The sequence below is a fragment of the Macaca fascicularis genome, chromosome 2 (genome assembly GCF_037993035.2).
Source record: "Macaca fascicularis isolate 582-1 chromosome 2, T2T-MFA8v1.1".
Classification (NCBI taxonomy): domain Eukaryota; kingdom Metazoa; phylum Chordata; class Mammalia; order Primates; family Cercopithecidae; genus Macaca; species Macaca fascicularis.
Window position 1 is genome coordinate 52,288,471 of NC_088376.1, and position 20,441 is coordinate 52,308,911.

The 20,441-nt window shown below is 42.8% G+C and overlaps 1 protein-coding gene across 1 annotated transcript in view; it reads left to right on the forward strand.

Moving 5' to 3' along the window:
- The first annotated feature begins 1,318 nt into the window (after positions 1–1,318).
- TM4SF4 (transmembrane 4 L six family member 4) overlaps positions 1,319–20,441 on the forward strand; it is a 28,879-nt gene continuing 9,756 nt past the window's right edge. The window contains exons 1-3 of the mRNA XM_005546072.5: positions 1,319–1,674; positions 2,450–2,539; positions 15,333–15,469. Of these exons, the coding sequence (XP_005546129.1) occupies positions 1,501–1,674; positions 2,450–2,539; positions 15,333–15,469 (401 nt within the window). The 5' untranslated portion in view covers positions 1,319–1,500. The remainder of the gene's footprint in view (positions 1,675–2,449; positions 2,540–15,332; positions 15,470–20,441) is intronic.

The window sequence follows — 20,441 nt, forward strand, 5'->3', positions numbered from 1 at the left end:
GCTTGGAATATTATGCATGGCTCAATAAACATTTGCTGTTTTTCTGCTTTCTTTCTCATCCTGACCCTGAAATTTCTAAGTATCTTTATAAAGCAACCAGTACTCATTTTGTAGAAATTTTAAAAGGAGCCTCAACATTTATCCAGTCTGACTTCTCTGGAATCCTTCCCACAGCTTCCCTTTCCAAGGGACTCTGAGGCTTGGCAGAGCCCAGTCCATGGCTTCCTTGTGAGCAGGTGGCCTATTCCACGGTAGGACAGGTCTCACCATGGTAATAATGTCACTTGCTTTTTATTTAGCTAAAATTTGACTCCCTAAAATATTCAACCTATTTTAACCTCTAGATTCTCAATGAAGAACTAGTAAGACTTCCGGTTCCACCTCTTAATCCTTCAGCTGTTATGTAATACTAGTACCAGGCAGGGCCATCGCATAATGTAGAGCTTGGTCCAGGCGTGGCAGAGACCTTCTTAAGTGACACAAAGCAAATGAATAATGAATCATGCCCCTGGCAGTTGGCAAACTTTCTAATAGGGGTGTGTTTTACTGCCTCCTACACTCTAACTGCCCTTCCAACTGTGTCTTCTCCCCAGTCAACCCCTCAGGACCTTTTCTCTCCCTCTCTACCCAATGCCGACCTTCCCTTCCCCTTAGCCCTCTTAGTGAATGATGGTTTATTTATTTCTATATGGAAGACATAGCTGAAAGGGTTGATTAGGAAAATTGTTTTTACTAATTCCATCACATCGTGTAGGGAAAAGATACAACTTAATTACTTAATTGGGTAACAAGTAGAGAAATAGAGCAATCAGACAATAAAATGTACAGTTACTTTTTTCCTTAAAAAATTATTGTAAGTCTGAGCTCAATGATACACAACTAGACCATCAAATTATTTTCATATTGAGGAAAACAGAAACTCTTTTGGATAACCCTGCATTCCAGGCTTTCGGTGGAAAAGACAAAGACACACACTGTACAGCATTAAGTACTTGGGAGACATGATTTTAACCAGGATGTAACTCAATTATATTAGTGATTTATAAAGAGTCTGGAGAAAATATTTCTTTATTTGAGCATGGGCACTGTCAGATTAAAGGTGCAGTGGTTCTAAATGCTGTTTGTTCCAGCCCTGTCTTCGATTGCAACAATGTGAGTGTCTTGTCTGTGCTGGTGGATTATTAACAGAGGTTATTGGTCTCCATGGCAAAGCGATTGAATGATTGCTCTGAACGTAATCTCATTTATGGGGGTGCAAAAAAAAAAGCACTTCAGGTCAGGGAGAATGTATAAATGTCCATCGCCATCAAGGTTCTGCTATTTTTGAGAAGCTGAAGCGACTCCAAGGACGCAGTTCATAGAAATTTGGTTCTCAGCCCCAAAATACTGATTGAATTGGGCACAGTTACAAGGACTCTCTGGCCAAAAACCCTTGAAGAGGCCCCGTGAAGGAGGCAGTGAGGAGCTTTTGATTGCTGACCTATATTGTATCACCCCAGCATGTGCACTGGGAGCTGTGCCAGATGCCTGGGGGGCACCCTCATTCCCCTTGCTTTATTTGGCTTCCTGGCTAACATCCTGTTATTTTTTCCTGGAGGAAAAGTGATAGATGACAACGACCACCTTTCCCAAGAGATCTGGTTTTTCGGAGGAATATTAGGAAGCGGTGTCTTGGTGAGTAGGGAAGCCTTAAAATCCCCCTAAGGGAGATTTCCCCTTCCCCCCAATCCTTTTTAAATCATGTACTTATTGAACAGGGAGATATTTAGTTGGTAATAGAAGCTCAAGCATTGCATGATGAGAGGTCAATGCCTTAATTTATTTCTCCTTTCTGTTAGGATCTGACAAGGACACATCAGCTAAATTTACTAAGTAATTAATTTCCAGACTTGGGTCGGGAGTTCTCATGGGTCATTTGAGTGCCATGAACCGAAGTGAAGGTCACATAATTTCTTGATTCCAACAAGATAGTGCCCAAAACAATAACAACAACAACAAAGCCACAATGCAAACCCGCTAGAAAAGCAAATTGATTTAAAACCACCATGAGAAGCGGTTGTCGGTGCAGTCGTCTTCCACTTAGGACCTAATGATTTCTTTACCTGTGGTTTCCAATAGAATTGGAAACCTCCATTTGAGAGAGTGAAAGGAAGAGAGACTCACTTTTCATGACAATTGAGGACAAGTTTCTTATTCTTTTTTCTATTACACCATCTAAATGGAAACTCAGATTTTGAAACCCTGACTCACTGAAGCTGGTTAGTCACCCCAAATGGAACCTAAGTACTCCATAACACTCCATTACCCCTCCAGCCATGTTCTGTTACTTTGCCGTTCCCTTTGGGCCTCCAAGTCCCTCATTGTGGATGGGGCTCCTTATACAGTCAGGCAGGCTCGGGCCCTCCCTTCAACTCCTGGACTCTCTCTGAGGTGCCTGTCTTGCTGGTAGATGATCTTCCCTGCGCTGGTGTTCTTGGGCCTGAAGAACAATGACTGCTGTGGGTGCTGCGGCAACAAGGGCTGCGGGAAGCGATTTGCGGTGAGTTACCATGGGGGGCAGCCACTAGAATTACTCCAGGGTGCTCTGTGTTTTTGTGCTGGGCAACATGGGGATGGAGACAAGTTATCAGCTCCAGCCAGGACTCTGGGAGCAGCTGGTGAAGGGATAAAACTGCTTTTTCCTGTCAGTGTGAAATAATAATAATTTTCCAAAATACCATAGCCCTCATACTTACAGGGTATGAATACAGTATTAGATTTTGCAAACCGACAGGGATGTCAGAACTGGAGATTCAGAGGGGTCCCATATACAGAATGCAAGCCTGGAAGGCAGAGATGGGGCTGCAGCATTCCTCTACCACTGAGAGGCCACAAGAACTTGGACAAGTCATTTCCCTTTTCTGGCCCTGAATTGCCTCATCTGCAAAGGGAACTTGGGACATGACAAAAGATGGTATCCTCCCCTCCCCAGTAGGCTCCTAGGTTCCTCACCCACACCACTTCCGTGTTCTCTATCTCTGTGGCCCAGCACCTCTGGCTTCCACAGGGCTCTGCCTCAGGACTTGTTTCCTCTCTTGTTTCATGTGGCCATGGAATTTTGAGTAGGTGAACTAGAGACGTTAGGCATCAGAGTTCCAGGGTGCAGTAGAAAGAATGCTGGGACTTGGGGATAGGACCCATTCTACAATTGAGCAAGTCATTGTACTGCTCTGCCTCCCTTTGCTCATGTATAAAGCAGGAAGCTGAATTAGACCAGAATTTCTCAAGTGTGGGACAAGCTCTGGTGCTACACAGATGTGCTATATCTTTCAACAACATAGAATGTCATTGTCATTCAATTCTCCTTCAATCCTTTTGATACTTTCAGGAAAAATATCTTATTTTGATAGACATAAGTCTTTCTTTTTTCTTTTCTTTTCTTTCTTTCTTTTTTTTTTTTTGTTTTTGTTTGTTTGTTTTGTTTTGAGACAGGGTCTCACTCTGTTTGCCCAGGCTAGATCTTGGCTCACAGCGGCCTTGACCTCTTGACCTTCTGGGCTCAAGTGATTCTCCCACCTCAGCCTTCCAAGTAGCTGGGAGTACAAGTGCGCCACCCCACCCAGCTGATTTTTTGTATTTTTAGTAGAGACAGAGTTTTGGCATGTTTCCTAGGCTGGTCTCAAACTCCCGGACTCAAGCAATCCACCCACCTGAGCCTCCCAAAGTGCTGGGATTACAGGTGTGAGGTACCGTGCCCAGTCGTCTTTACTATTTTTTTTACCCTTCATAATCTCCCTTTATAACAAAGAGAGGACAAGTCTTAGGCTCCAGGAATGAATGCAACATTATTTAACTAAAATGCAATTATATTGTGTTTCTCTCTGCCAGTGATTCTAATTTTTCATTCATGTAGTGATATAAATGAATAAAATGAGAGTTGACAAAAAATATTAAGAGTTAGATATATTGATGAGGCAGAAATGAAGCACAGTAGAACTGGAATTACTGGTCTGAAAAATGAGGAAGTCCAATTTCTCCTGTAATCTCCCATGGTTCACATGTCCACCTAAAAGATTCATGAACCACAATAATGAATTAACCACATTTACTTTAACTTCCTAAAGGGAAAGGTGCATCTATCCATTCTGAAGCAGGATCCTTTTAACATTTCTTTCTTAGCATTATTTGTTCATTTATTCAATCAAAAAATATTGTGCATACGTGAAAGGCTGAGGTTGAGGCCGGGCGCGGTGGCTCAAGCCTGTAATCCCAGCACTTTGGGAGGCCGAGGCGGGCGGATCACGAGGTCAGGAGATCGAGACCATCCTGGCTGACACGGTGAAACCCCGTCTCTACTAAAAAATACAAAAAAACAAAAAAACAAAAACTAGCCGGGCGAGGTGGCGGGCGCCTGTAGTCCCAGCTACTGGGGAGGCTGAGGCAGGAGAATTGCGTGAACCCGGGAGGCGGAGCCTGCAGTGAGCTGAGATCCGGCCACTGCACTCCAGCCTGGGCGGCAGAACGAGGCTCCGTCTCAAAAAAAAAAAAAAAAAAAAAAGAAAGGCTGAGGTTGGTCCAATGTGCATACATTACAGTTTCCATGTGAGTTCAAAGGTCAGTCAAAGAAAATATAACGTCATGAGTCCCAAATAAGTATTGATAATTGTTATGTTAACATTTAAAATCATCATTTACAAAGAGATTTTTTAAAACCCACAATTTAATATAATCATGTAATATATGTTTTATATAACAAATGATATTTTATGTGATTATAAATGAAAAGAAGATATTTATAACTTGTTTTCCCCTTATACGTTGTGAACTTTTGGGGGTAGAAGTTGGAGATGAGGATTTTTTTAAAACTAGCAATTAAGAAAATAGGGATGAAAAGAAAGAAGAGTCATTGCTTTTAGAAATCTAACATTTCATACCTGATGTTGAGTAAAAGGCTAAAGACTGGCTAATATAAAATAAAGGATCTTTTGTTTGCTTGATTTTTGTTTTTAGGTTTACATATAACCACAGTGAGAAGTGAAATAGCATTCTAAGTATTAAACAAAACTTGGTTTTTAAAATTAGATGTAAATGAAGTCCAAGATGAAGGCAAAAAAGTTTGTTTTGTTGTTGTTGTTGTTGTTTGTTTGAGATGGAGTTTCACTCTTGTTGCCCAGGCTGGAGTGCAATGGTGCGATCTCGGCTCCCTGCAACCTCTGCCTCCCGGGTTCAAGTGATTCTCCTGCCTCAGCCTCCCAAGGAGCTGGGATTACAGCCATGTGCCACCATGCCCGGCTAATTTTGTATTTTTAGTAGAGACGTGGTTTCTCCATGTTGGCCAGACTGGTCTCGAACTCCCAACCTGAGGTGATCTGCCCACCTCTGCCTTCCAAAGTGCTGGGATTACAGGCATGAGCCACTGCCGAAAAAAAAGTTTTTATAAGTACATTACATAAAAGAAAGTTTTGAGTCAATAGGATCTGAAATATTTGGTCTTCCCAATACAAGTTGTCTGTGGGGGCTGTCTAAGCCTCCATGTGGAAGCTGCCGTTGGCATGAGTTGAGGGTAACTCCTCCAAATAACCAACTGACCATCCAAATTACGAGGCAGTGTCCATCAAAGGACCAGCTGTGCCAGACTGTAAACTAAGGCACCTAGCATGGCTGCCCTGGGCCAGGGTCGACCACAAGCTGGGTAGCCAGCAGAAGGATTTCTTATCTTTGATTTTTTGTTTTATTTTGTTTTGTTTTGTTGAGATCAGGTCTCGCTCTTGTCCCCCAAGCTGGAGTGCGATGATGCAATCTCAGCTCAGTGCAACCTCCACCTCCTGGGTACAAGCAATTCTCCTGCCTTAGCTTCCTGAGTAACTGGGATTACAGGCGCTTCCACCATGCTCGGCTAACTTCTTTTTTATTTTTAGTAGAGACAGGGTTTCACCATGTTAGACTGGTCTCGAACTCCTGACCTCAGGTGATCCACCTGCCTCGGTCTCCCAAAGTGTTGGGATTATAGGTGTGAGTCACTGCACCCAGCCGATTGTTTTGTTTTTTAATCAGCTGCCAATTTTTTAAAATTCAGAGATAGAACATAAAGTATCTAGATATCTGACTTTTTTCCCCAAGAAATAAAAAATTAATCTGGCACCCCTAGCCTGCATTTTGGCACAACAGCAGCCTTCACTGGGCCTGCCTGAGCTCCACAGGGCCCACCCTGGCTGCTCTACTCAGTTAGGGCCCCTTTCCTGCCCCTAAGGCCATTGAGCTCATGTCCCCTGCTTCAGACTCTTGTTTGCTTAATGTTATGTTCTGAGGCTTTGGAGCATCAAGCAATAATCATTTTTTTCTTTCTTTCTTTTTTTTTTTTTTTTTTTGAGGTGGTTGAGGGTCTCACTATGTTGCCCAGGTTGGTCCCAAACTTCTGGAACTCCTGAACTCAAGCAATCCTCCCCTCTCAGCCTCCTGAGTAGCTGGTGCTAGAAGTGCTCACCACTTCACCTGCCTAATCATTTTTCCAAAATGAGGTATTTGCATTTTGTCAGACAAGAAGCAAAAACTACAGACTAATTTGGAGAGAACTACACTGCTGAAGTTCTGAATTATTTTCCAAAGGCTCACGCATTCCCCTCCAGGCTCCAGCTCCTTCAGGGACACAGGGCTTCTGAGGAGCATTGCATAGGGAGCAGTGCACAGGAAGCCCTGCAGGTGGAAAGGCCTGTGAGGCAGACACAGACTGGGCCACCAGCTGCTAGGCTGAATCCTCTGTCCTCTCTACAGTCTGCTCGCTGTCATTTATTTTCCTGGCTCCTCTCTCTCTCCTCTCATCTTCATTATATCTTTCTGGAACATTCCCCAGAGGCCCACTGCACCATTCTCTTCCCTTTCCTCGGGTAGCAAAACCAAGTAGGAGATAGGAGAAGCAGGATGTGGTGGCTGCAGAGATAAAGCAAGACAATAAGCTGGAAAGAATCTTGGATCACCTGATTCAGTTTCTTGGTAAAGCCGAGAAAATGGCTCTCCTCTGAGGCAGAGCGAGACTGAAGTTCAGCTCCAAAGACCTGCGCTCTTTGAAATAAATTAGGCTAAAGGAGAGCCGGAAAAAGTGAGCCCTGGAGCAAAAATAGTGAGAACCCTGGCCTGGGTTTGTTTTCAGGTCACAGCTTCATCCTCCCAAACCGGAGATTCCCAGTGGCTTCTTGGCAGCATATCGGTGGCTGGTCAATATCTCCTGTCCTCTAATCCTTCTAAAAAATGGATCTCTCAGGGCCCAGTGGGGCAGCAAATTAATTTTGTCAACTCGTTTATGTTAAGTATGTGTTTTATTAAGAGCCTTTTGTAAATCTTGGATTTGACTCAAAGGAGTGTCTTTAATAATGAGACCAAAGGTAGATTGATGAGGACGTGTCTTGGGTAGGCAGGCATTTCACCATCCTTAAAGCATATTAGATAGATCAAGGCCCACCCCACCCATAGGCAGGGCCAGATGATCAACCTCTCTGTTTTGAAGAAAGGTCTTGGTCATGTCCCGATGCAGTCTGTGTGCCGTGGTCAGCACTTCTTCCCGTGCCTGGCTCATCAGTGCCCCCTAGAGATGCCTCCTGAGTGAGCATTTCTGAGGACTCCCTCTTGCAGAGGTCCTGCAGGCCAAAAGCATCCCTAATCTACCTCCTCATTCCTTGGAAATACAGCCAGCTTGAGGAAGATTTAAGAAAGACCATTCCTTTAGAAAAATGGAATATATTGAAAGAAAAAAAAAGGCCGGTCGCGGTGGCTCAAGCCTGTAATCCCAGCACTTTGGGAGGCCGAGACGGGCAGATCACGAGGTCAGGAGACCGAGACCATCCTGGCTAACACGGTGAAACCCCGTCTCTACTAAAAAATACAAAAAACTAGCCGGGCGAGGTGGCGGGCGCCTGTAGTCCCAGCTACTAGGGAGGCCGAGGCAGGAGAATGGCGTAAACCCGGGAGGCGGAACTTGCAGTGAGCTGAGATCGGCCACTGCACTCCAGTCGGGCCACAGAACGAGACTCCGTCTAAAAAAAGAAAAAGAAAGAAGAAAGAAAGAAAGAAAGAAAGAAAGAAAGAAAGAAAGAAAGAAAGAAAGAAAGAAAGAAAGAAAGAAAGAAAGAAAGAAAGAAAGAAAGAAAGAAAGAAAGAAAGAAAGAAAGAAAGAAAGAAAGAAAGAAAGAAAGAAAGAAAGAAGTATGGAATTTTATTTCTTTTTTTTTCCAGATGCTTTCTCCTTAAGCTCCTATTTTTATTCTACTTTGACATATTTTATTTTTATTTATTTATATTTTGAGACAGAGTCTTGCACTGCCACCCAGGCTGGTGTGCAGTGGCTCGATCTCGGCTTGCTGCAACCTCCGAGTCCTGGATTCACGCGATTCTCTTGTCTCAGCCTCCCGAGTAGCTGGGATTGCAGGCGCCGCCACCACGCCCAACTAATTTTTTGTATTTTTAGTAGAGACAGGGTTTCACTACGTTGACCAGGCTGGTCTCAAACTCCTGACCTCTTGATCTGCCTGCCTTGGCCTCCCAAAGTGCTGGGATTACAGTCGTGAGCCACCACACCGACATCTTCAGTAAAGATTTTCTATGCTTCAAAATCCTCTGCTACAAAACGGATCGTGGCAGTTACTATCTCTCATAAGGATGTTGTAAGTTCTAGGGGAAGATTTTGCAAGCATTGGTGTAAGGGAAGAGGAGGGAACTACCAACTAAGTGCCTAGGGTATGGAGGACACAGATCCTCAATAAGTACTTGTTGGATGAATGAAGTAAGTGAACACCTAGGAAAGAAAATGGGCTTTCCATATTTATCACGCTCAGTCCTCACAACAACCCTCTGAGTTCGGCATTAAACTCCTCATTTTATAAATGAGGAAACTGGGGCTCCTGCAAGTTAAGTTTCTGACTGCCACTTCCCCCACTCCCTTCCCAAGCCTAGCCCAGGTAAAAAATAGAGGATATTAATTTTTAAGAAGAAAAAAGACTTCAGGCAGTCTCTATTCCTCCTTACTAAGGAGGAATGTCCATGCCCTCAGGATGTGCTTTGGCCAACATAAGCACCTACATGACCCCAGGGCACAACATGTGTGGAGACAGAGCTGGGATCTGATGGTACCTGTCTGTCTCCAGAGCCCAACAGAAAGGGAGGTCTTCAAGCTGGCAATTGGTGAATTAGAGGACATATGATTGCAGGTCTTCTTTCAAGGGAAACATTTGCAGCATATGCTATACACATTAACAACGTGAGCAGAATATGTGCGCTGAGTAGCTATGAGGGAATTAGCCCGCTGAATTTTTTCTCTCCGGAGTTATGCTCTCTGTATTTGTGGAAAGTAAGTGCATGTGAGGATGTGATAACAAAAATACTATAATATAATAATGACATTGATCAAGTGCTTGCTAATGTCATGGGAAATTATCCAAACCTTGGGAACAGGAAAAATAATTCTAGGTGTCCTATCAGTGAGGCACTGGGGATTGCTGGTAGCCTATCCCACCTGGGGTTGATCTGATTTTCAAGAGGTGTGTACCTTTACTGGTTAGGTTATCTTACATATTATCTGTAAGGCAAGTACTTATTAATGAGCCTTATTTTACAGAAGAAGAACTGGAATAAAAAAGATTAACTTCCCAAGATTGTGAGGGAGGAACCAGAACTCAGATCCAGATCCATCTGCCTGTAATCCATACCTTTGGCCACAACACAGTAGTGTCCTTCTTCACCATTTATTCACTTGGACCAGGTACAGCATGCCCATGGCACAAAAACCACAAAGGAAGTCTCCCTTATCTGATTCCAAAGTCTGCCAATTTCCCTTCTCAGAGGTCCCCACTGTTCTCAATTACTGTCTCCTTCCAGAGATATCCCAGGACTTTTACCTATTTACTATAAATAATACCAATTTTGAAGTGTCTACGCTCTAATGTAGTCAACTTGATCTCAAGAACCTTTCTTTTCTTTTTTTCTAGACAGGGTCTGGCTCTGTTGTCCAGGCGGAAGTGCAGTGGTGCAATCTCAGCTCACTGCAACCTCTGCCTCCTGGGCTCAAGCGATCCTCCCACCTCAGCCTCCCGAATAGCTAGGACTACAAGCACACACCACCACCCCTCATTAATCTTTTTATTTCTTGTAGAGATGGAATTTCACCATGTCGGCCAGTCTGGTCTCAAATTCCTGGGCTCAAGCGATCTGCCAGCTTTGGCCTCCCAAAGTGCTGGGATTACAGGCGTGAGCCACCAAGCCCGGCCTTTCTTTCCTTTAACATTTTGTGTCATGAAACCCATGATAAATTGAAGTTATTCTATGCTGGCTTTTCTACTGACCATATCTCTAAGAATTGATTCTAGAGAATTTGTCATTTTTAAGACTTCCCAATGTGAAATAACTTAAAGCAACATGACTCAGCATGTATCTTGCTTCCTGTGATTTATGCATAAAATGTGCCGAGACCCTCCTCCTTCATAGAATCTGTTTTTCTCTGTGACCACCTAGTCTTTCATGAGGACAGCTCAATCTGCCATATGTCAACAAATGTTTCCAGACCACTCAGAACCTATTTCTGAAAGGGCGGTAGGTAGCATTAGAAGAAACTGCCCTAAGTGTAAGATTTCGCTTGCTCTAGTCCTAGAGTTATACTAGCTGTATCTAACTGAACAGAAATTTGGTTGGAGCATGGAGGTGGCTAAGAAACAGGAAACCAGCCATATAAGCTCTCAGTAAGAACTGTAGGCCAGGTATGTTGGCTCAGTAATCCCAGTACTGTAATCCCAGTACTTTGGGAGGCCAAGGAAGGAGGATGGCTTGAGACCAGGAGTTTGAGAACAGCCTAGGCAACACAGTGAGACCCATCTCTATTTAAAATAAACTAAAAAAAAAATTGTAGCAGTATTTTCCAAAGTGTTTTTTTATAAGGACTCACAGGAAAAACAAAAACAAAAACAACAAAAAAAACTTATGGGATACAATAAGAATGGAAAACTGCAAGTACCATGGATACTCAACTGCAGATATAAGGCAAATCTGAACATAAAACCATGTCTTATTTTCCCATGAAGAAACTTAAAAAAATCTCTTTAACCAAAACTAATATATAAACTTTCTGTGACATAAACATATTTTAAATCATGTTATATATAATATGAAATAATTTTAATATATTGATTGTGAACTGACGTTTCTCCCATTTATTTATTTATTTATTTTTTTTTTGAGACAGATTCTTACTCTGTTGCCCATACTGGAGTGCAGTGGTGTGATCTCGGCTCACTGCAACCTCCATGTCCCGTGCTGAAGCAATTCTCCCACCTCAGCCTCCTGAGTAGCTGGGACTACAGGCGCGCACTACCATAGTTGGCTAATTTTTGTAGGTTTTGTAGAGATGAGGTTTCGCCATGTTGCCCAGGCTAGGCTTGAACTCCTGGGAGCAAGTGATCTGTCTACCTCAGCCTCCCACAGTGCTGGGATTACAGGCTTAAGCCACTACGCCTGGCCAATTTATTTTAAAATAAATAATATTCATGTTTCTTTTCATCAATGTCTTTGCTACTACTAAAGACACACTTTGAGCCATCAAAAGGCTCCCACAGCACATCTTCTTTTCCACTTAAGTTTGAATACAACATTTATGTGTCTATGCATGATGTTGTCAGGGAAAATTTCACCATTAGTCACAAATATCAACTCTCAAAAGACAAAGACAATGTTCAAACATTCCTCCTACAGGTATATAGTAATGATCACCACAATTGGCCGGGCGCGGTGGCTCAAGCCTGTAATCCCAGCACTTTGGGAGGCCGAGACGGGCGGATCACGAGGTCAGGAGATCGAAACCATCCTGGCTAACACGGTGAAACCCCGTCTCTATTAAGAAATACAAAAAACTAGCCGGGCGAGGTGGCGGGCGACTGTAGTCCCAGCTACTCGGGAGGCTGAGGCCCGAGAATGGCGTGAACCCGGGAGGCGGAGCTTGCAGTGAGCTGAGATCCAGCCACTGCACTCCAGCCTGGGCGACAGAGCGAGACTCCGTCTCAAAAAAAATAAAAATAAAAAATAAAAAAAAAGTAATGATCACCACAATTATCAACACGAAGTGTGCTTATTTTAGAATGCCATTTATTTATTTATTTTTTTTGAGATGGAGTCTTGCTCTGTCACCTAGGTTGGAGTGCAGTGGTGCAATCTCAGCTCACTGCAAGATATGCCTCTGGCTCAAGCGATTCTCCTGCCTCAGCCTTCTGAGTAACTGGGATTATAGGCATGGACCACCGCACCCCGCTATTTGTTTGTTTGTTTGTTTGTTTTTGAGATGGAGTCTTGCTCTGTTGCCCACGCTGGAATGCAGTAGCATGATCTCAGCTAACTGCCACCTTCACCTCCCAGGTTCAAGCAATTCTTCTGCCTCAGCCTCCTGAGTAACTGGGACAACAGGCGCACACCACTGTGCCCAGCTAATTTTTTTATATTTTTAGTAGAGGTGGGGTTTCACCATATTGGCCAGGCTGGTCTCGAACTCCTGACCTCGTGATCCGCCCGCCTCGGCCCCCCAAAGTGCTGGGATTACAGTTGTGAGCCACCACGCCAGGCCTAGAATGCCCTTTAAAAGGTTTGTTAACTATAATCTCCAGAACTAGGAACTATGGGGTCGACCTTTTTATAATAATTAATAAATATGTGTTAAGAAAAAGTTTTTAACACAATTCCGTCATCTAACAATGATTGAGTTGTTTCTGATTGATGTCTTCTCTGCGCAGTACTTGGTTGTTCAAAATAAAGTGTTTGAGGAAATACCTTATTGCCTGATAGATGAAATAAGGACTCAACTCTAAGGTAATTCCCTCATTTCTGAGGAATATGTGAGAGTGAATGATTTTCCTTATATTCCAGCATACATAGTAGATTTCCTTCTCAGAAGGTCACATAAATTCATGTCTCATAAGTACTATATTTTTAGAAGTGCAGCAGGAATGAAACTTATTTATGTAATCCAGCAATTCTCAAACTTATTCAACCATACATCCTTTGGAAAAGAGATTGCTTGTTTTAACATGAGAAATTGGCCAAAATGTTCACTTACTTCTGACCTAGGTTAAAGTCATGAATGTTCTTGCTGCTGAGAGTGGATTTAGATACCCTAAGCATAAACAATAAGGGGAAAAATCTAAACAATTAGTAATATGAAACCTTAGCCATTGAAACATGCAACAAATCGTTATCCAGTGACTTTGATAAGCTAGGAAGAAGAAAAACTGTAAGACTATGCTAAGTTTGGAACAATGCCCTATCTTCAAATAACTTATTGTTCGTGACTTCAAGGAACTTGTGCTCTATTTAGAGAAGACAGCCATAAAAAGCTATGCATTAGCTGGGCATGGTGGTGCATGCCTGTAGTCCTAGTTCCTTAGGAGGCTGAGGTGGGAGGATCACTTGAGCTCAGGAAGTTGAGGCTGCAGTGAACTGTGATTGCACCACTGCACTCAGCCTGGTGACAGGGCAAGACCCTGTCTAAATAACAACAACAACAACAAAACCCTATGCATTATTGTATTAGAGGCATTGTGCTGTGATAGAGTTTGTGCAATCTAGAGTACAGGGGTTGGAAGAGATGAAGAATGAAGGGTCAGTTCTACAAGGAGAGTCAGACAAAGCACATGAAGTTAGAGCTCGGTATCAAAACGTTGCATCAATCAGATGAGTTGGCAAAAGAGTTAAATTTTCTATTAAAAAGAATTTTTTAAAAAGTTGCATCCAAAATACATTGATTTATGATATGAAAATGGATACCAGCTAAAGTAGAACTCCATTATTACATAGATTCCAATCACCCAGGCACAATCAGGTCCTCTTCACCTTCAAACCCCACCCCATCCCAGATATGTACTATGGTAAGATTGTTAATAACATGAAAGGGGAAAGGGAAAATAGCTGACGTTTAACTTAGGTTGCCACGTCTAATGTTCACAACAGACATTTTAGGTAGGCTCTATCATGCCCATTTTAAGATGATAAAACTAAAGCTCTGAGGACACATTCATTATGCAAAGTCATTACATCAGAGAAGACTAGCAAAGCTGAGATATGAGGCTGGGTCTGGGTCTGCTGACTTTAAACCCTGTGCTTTGTCATCAAAGCAATAGAGGTGATCGTTTTCTGCCTCTTTCTCCAAAATTTTAAATGTTTTCATGCTACTTTCTAGTTATTGTCTAGAATGGATATTGCAAAAGTTCTTAACATCCCTGGGCCTACGTTTTTTCATCCGTAAGGGGAGTTAACCTAGTTGGACTCCAGGATTGCTTCTGCCTTTTGCAGTCAATAATTCTATTTTGATTTTAAAATTGAAAAAAAAATATGGTAGTCTCATTTGTTTTTCATTAATTAATCTCCATCATAGAAAAATACTTAAAAGAATGGAATTTTTTGGATTGTTTAACCTAAAGAAAAGAAAACGCTCCAAGGGTGGTAGAAGGGGTGAAAGATGTCAAGGCAATCTTCAGATATTTTAAAGACTGATGCTAAATGGAAGACAGGTTAGACTTGATCTTTTTGGCCTCAAGGAACGTAATGAGGGCCTGTGAGGAGGGGTTCTAAACTTTTACTCTTTCTCATAAGTAGAACCTGCCTGTCACATGAGACACCATAGTGACTGGCCTTAGCAGGATAATTTGACCAGAAAACTTTTAAGATTACTGCCGGGCCAGGTGCGGAGGCTTATGTCTGTAATCCCCGCACTTTGGGAGGCCAAGGCAGGCGAATCAACTGAGGTCACGAGTTCAAGACCAGCCTAGCCAACATGGTGAAACCCTGTCTCTACTAAAAATACAAAAAAATAGCCGGGCGTGGTGGCGCATGCCTGTAATCCTAGCTACTCAGGAGGCTGAGGCAAGAGAATCGTCTGAACCTGGGAGGTGGAGGTTGCAGTGAGCTGAGATCATGTCATTGCACTCCAGACTAGGCAACAAGGACGAAATTCCGTCTCAAAAAAAAAAAAAAAAAAAAAGATTACTGCCAATCCTAAGGTTCTTTGATTCTATCATAGATTGGCTTTATGTATCAGCCCTGGGGAGGAGAGTTTATCTTTAACAAGATTAAAAGCCCATGGCTCAAAGGTAACAGAATCAACACCTCCGTCATCAATGAAAAGGTGAAAAAGAAATGGAAATGGGAATGAAGAAGGGAAAAGAAGATACCAAAATTCATTCTAGAAGACCCCACAGGCCCCATCTACTATAAAGACCAGCTCCTACCCCATAACTTCTTGTAGTCACCATGTTCAACAGCAGGTGGATTAGGTTTGCTGAGTGTATCCTCTGGACCACCTGGAGAATTTGACTGTCTCTCTCCTTCTCTTTCAGATGTTCACCTCCACGATATTTGCTGTGGTTGGATTCTTGGGAGCTGGATACTCGTTTATCGTCTCAGCCATTTCAATCAACAAGGGTCCTAAATGCCTCATGGCCAATAGTACATGGGGCTACCCCTTCCACGACGGGTAAGACCACACCCTGCAATGCCCACCTGTCACCACAAGGGGCACGGGCAGATAAATTGCCCAAGGGGAGACTGCACACAATGTCATGTCTTCATCCTTATGCAAGTCTCAGGCTCGGTGCTCCTTTGAGGCAGAGCTGGAGTTGTGGAGTACAGCAAAGTTGCATAGAATCTCACTTCGAATTGCTCCTTTGACAGATCCCAGGAGAAATAACTAAAAGAGGATGGATGCCTCCTTTAGCCTGAGGGAAGGAAGAGATTTGTTGTGTCATCACTTGCACTCAAATATTTATTACCAGCAACACAAGGCAACTAATAGTATTAATAAACAGAGTAATAGTTTTCGTTGCAAATCTTATAATAGAAAACAAGAATAATTACTAACTGGGCCCAAGGGCTTTCACTAATACCCCAAATTGCCTATAATTAAACAATCGTTTAAGTGCGTGTACAGAAAATGACATTGAAATCATTGTAGGTTTCTCGTGTTAATGTTAATAGCCTCATTAAGATAACATTTCATATTATCATGGTACTTTGTAGGCTGTAAAGATCTTTATCCCACAAATTTATAATTTAATCTTCATAGTAACCTCAAGAGGTAATTACTCTGTGCCAAGGCAGGTTTAATAAGTTTAACGAGCTTCAAAGTCACATTGTTAGTTGAGGACAGTGCTGGACTCAAACTCAGGACTTCTAACTTCAAGTCTTAGCCTTTCATAGTACACATCTTTCTGTCCTGCACTGACCAGGATGATTTTGACTACTTATGTTTTAATTTAATCCCATGTAAGATGTAAGGCTGCTCTTTGCGCAAGGTATAAAATATGCCATGATGGCTACAGGAAGGGCATTCAGGGGATGGGCCCAGATCTCACTGCACCCTCTCTGCCATCTGGCAAACCTTCAGCAGCATTCTGTTGTCTCCTCAAATCCTGTTTCCTCCCTTCTGAGACAAGAACTCACATTCCTTTTTGATATTATCTACCACTGCCAGCTCCAAATCTTCCCTCTGACTGCCGAAGTTCACCTTGAATTTCTTACGGCAATAATTGAACTTTCTATAGCTTGGTGTTTTCAGTTAACAAAGTGCTGTTACCTACATTGTTTCATTTGCTCCTCACAAAAAGTTTATGAGATTATTTAACTCTCCTTCGGAGGCAGGATAGCCGAGGCCCAGAGAGGACAAGTGACTTGACAAGAGGAATACAGTTTCTTAATGGCGGAAGCTCAAATCCAAGTTTTCTCACTTGAAGTCACAGTGTTTTTTCTAGAACACAATTTATATTGACTCATACTGTCTGCTTTTTGCCTAGATTCCCTGTTGGCAAAACTCATTGGATTCTACCTCCTACTCCTTTTACTATACTGTACTATACTAGTATCTGATAGTTTAAAAGGGTCTGTGGAATCTTCTTATCCAATCAGCATATAGTAACTGTTGTTATAGCTGGAAACCTAACACTCATACACAGCTGCTCAGAGACTAGAAAGGATCAGTCACTTGTATGAGCCAAAACGAGAAAACTTGAGACAGTTGTCATTTGTCCCTTATTACCAAAGGGCAGCTGTGGTGGCAACTGCTTCTTCTTGTTCTTCTTCCTCTTCCCTCCCCTCCTTTTCTTCTTTTCCTTCTCTTTTTTCTTTCTCTCCTCTTCTTCCTTTTCCTTCTTCTTTTTCTTCCCAATGATTAAGTGCTAAGTGTTTTTATGTGCATTATCTCACCTAATCTTCCTCATAAATCTGAGAAGAATTTTTATCCCTGAAAGAGAAAAATGAAGCTGAAAAAGGTTAACTTTCCCAGGGCTCAATGGCTAGTAATTAGTAGCAGGATTTTTTTTTTAATTGGCTGGGAGTGGTGGCTCATGCCTGTAATCTCAGCACTTTGGGATGCTGAGGTGGAAGGATTGCTTGAGCCCAGGAGTTCAAGACCAGCTTGGGCAACATAGGGAGAATTCCCCACCCCACCGCCCCTCTACAAAAAAAGAAAAAAAAAATTTTTTTAATTAAAAAATTAGCTCGGCATGGTTGTGCATGCCTGTAGTCCCAGCTACTCCAGGTGCCTGATGTGGGAGGATCTTTTGAGCCCAGGAGGTTGAGGCTGCAGTGAGCCGTAATCATGCCTCTGCATTCTAGCCTGGGCAACAGAGCCAAACCCTGTCTCAAAATATATATATATAATATATACACACACATATACACACACACACACGATTTATATATCTACATATACACATATCTACTTTTATATATAGGTGTATATATACACCTGTGTGTGTGTGTGTGTATGTGTGTGTGCGTAGTAAGTATCTTATTTTGTGCTGAAGCCTATCCCAAACATGGAACAAAAAATGAATAGACATGGTTCCTTCCCTATCAGCATGTGGGTTAGGGTGAACACATGGAACAGATCGTCATAATGCAGAAAGTGTGAGATGGAGAAGGAGTGTGGGGGAACCTCCTTCGAGAAGGTGACATGGGCTGATTTTGGAGGATGAGCAGAAGTTTGCCTTCCAGTGAGGGAGGAGAAACGCATTTCAGGCATGAAAAGGCTGCCATGCTTAGGGAACATCAGAGCACTGCGTGGCAGAAGCTCAGTGTGAATGAGGAGAGATTTGCAGAAGGGACCGCCACACGATGTGGTGAGACTGAGAGGCAGCCAGACCTTCAGGGCATCAGGGCACAGCAGAGGACTTCAAGCAAGACATGGCATGGCTACTTTGGACTTTTAGAGGCATGGTGGTGCTAGTGATGTGGAAAGTAAATAGGAGGGTTCAGGAACTAAAGAGAGATAAAAGCTGCCGTCATAATCCAGATAAGATGGTGAACATCACCCAGGCAGCAGAATTGGGGCTCAAAAAAGACAAATTTCAGAGAGTGTTTGAAATGGAGTCATCAGGTTTAGGTGTGAGGAGAAAAGGGGAAGCTAATCAAGGTGGACTCTGAGATTTCGAATTTAGTGCACAAAATCCAGGGCTCTGCAATGTCGTAGCATTTAGCACTGTTTTCCTCAGAAATGTTTGTTGATGATAATATTAAGGGAGGGAGCAAAAGTAGTTAACTTGTTCTGTCCTGAGAACCATATTAAAGAAACACCCTAGAAGGAAAAAGAAACTTGGGCATTTTGAAATACACCCTCTTGGCTTCCTTTGAGGTAGAACCTCCTCCCATCCAAGGCCTTCCTCCCTGAGACAATTGGCCATCCCTCCCTTGACCCTGAGCTGCTGAAATGAAAGCAGCCTGCATAGGGTGTGGGGACAGCCATAGGAGGGGAAATAGAGGAAGAGCCAGGAGTGGTCAGTAGTCAGGGAGGGATGGGTCCATGCATGGCACTACTGGGCCAGGCTGCAACTCTCCACCTCCTTAGAAAGAGTCAAGGGCAAGGAGAGCACCCTCACATCTGTGGTTCAAACACTAAGACACGGAACTGAACACAGTTAAATGTTCTGCCTTGACATTCAGCTAAGACCATCTGCATTTGCACTTCAGAAATTACTTATTAGCAAAGAATATCATAAGCTGCTTGTGAACATATTCCCAAGAGCTGAAAGCCACCTTAATAGGATGATATTGGATTTGCACCATGTAATGTTAGGTTTCATGAACCAGAAACAGTTCACAAATGTTAGGAGCCAGTTTTGCCCTTGGCTGACTTAGGGTCTAGCCACACCTCTGCCGTATACCATCTATCTCTCAGGCTTCATCTGTGAAATGAATGTGAGTAACAGCAACATGCACTTCACAGGTTCAGATGAGAGTAAATAACACGAGGTACATAAAGCACTCAGCACAGTTCCGACCACATACTTCCTTGATTCAGCCTTATTATTCATTTTTATGAATATAAAGTATTATTGTAAGTGGAATTTATTTTCATGATTAAAACTTTAAAATTGTTATGCTTTTATAATGATTCTTTGACTTAATTTCAATCCTTTCAACCACACATAAATAAGGCTCAAAAAAACTCTTTATTTTGATATAAGTAACCCTTGATTCACATACCATTATAGATGTATAAATCAAATATCATAAATAAATCATTTCAAATATGCTAAGGAAATAACTGCTCCAACAAAGGGCATTTGTGTAATGGATAAGAGCGATGACTCTGGAGTCAGACAGACCTAAGATCAAACCCAGGCACTTCCATTTATTAGCCTCACCTTCTTAATCTGTAAAATGGGTATATGTTCATTCATTCAGTGATTGTTTACTGAAGGTTACTCTATGCCAAGTACTGTTCAAGTAAAGTAGCAGCTCCCTGGAGCATTAGGAAAGATGATGGAAAGCAGCTAACCCAGAGCCTGGCACAGAGGACCCAGGAAATGAGACCTGCTGCTGTCTATGAAGCACTCCCTGTGCTGGAACTGGGGACAGAGACAGTGGCATATGGTCTTTGCCCTTGGGAGCTTATAGTCCTGAAGAGAAGACAAACAAATGGACAGTTGGTGGCAGCACGGGGTCCAGGGGCTCTGTACAACAGGGACGAAACACAGAGCGCTGGGGAGCACAGAAGGAAACCAAACCCAGGCTGAGGGCAGAAGCATCGTGGAGCTTCTTCCAGAGGAGGTGGCATCTGAATTCATCAGACAGAGCAGACCAGCAAAGCATTCATATTCGGACCCCCTGGTTCCTGTCCTCAGCTGAGAAGAGAGTTCTGTGAAATTTGTGGCTTTCTGCTCCCATGTTGATGGTATTACTACAGCTCCGGTGGAAACACCTGCATAATAATTGGATGCTTTAAAACATCAGTTAAGTGCATCTAAACTGCTTCTGCTCTCCTTGCTTCACTGCCAGGTCCATGAAAAACTCAGGACCCCTCTCTCCCTGGGTTTGGGGAGTTGGACACAATGATCAAACTGAACGTGAACACAGCCTTTTTTGCCAGAGTCTCAAAGACCGCCAGAACCGGAGAGTTTGAGGGGAGAGAAGAAGGGCCTGAGTGTGGCCATGTGGTGTTTTGTGAGGGG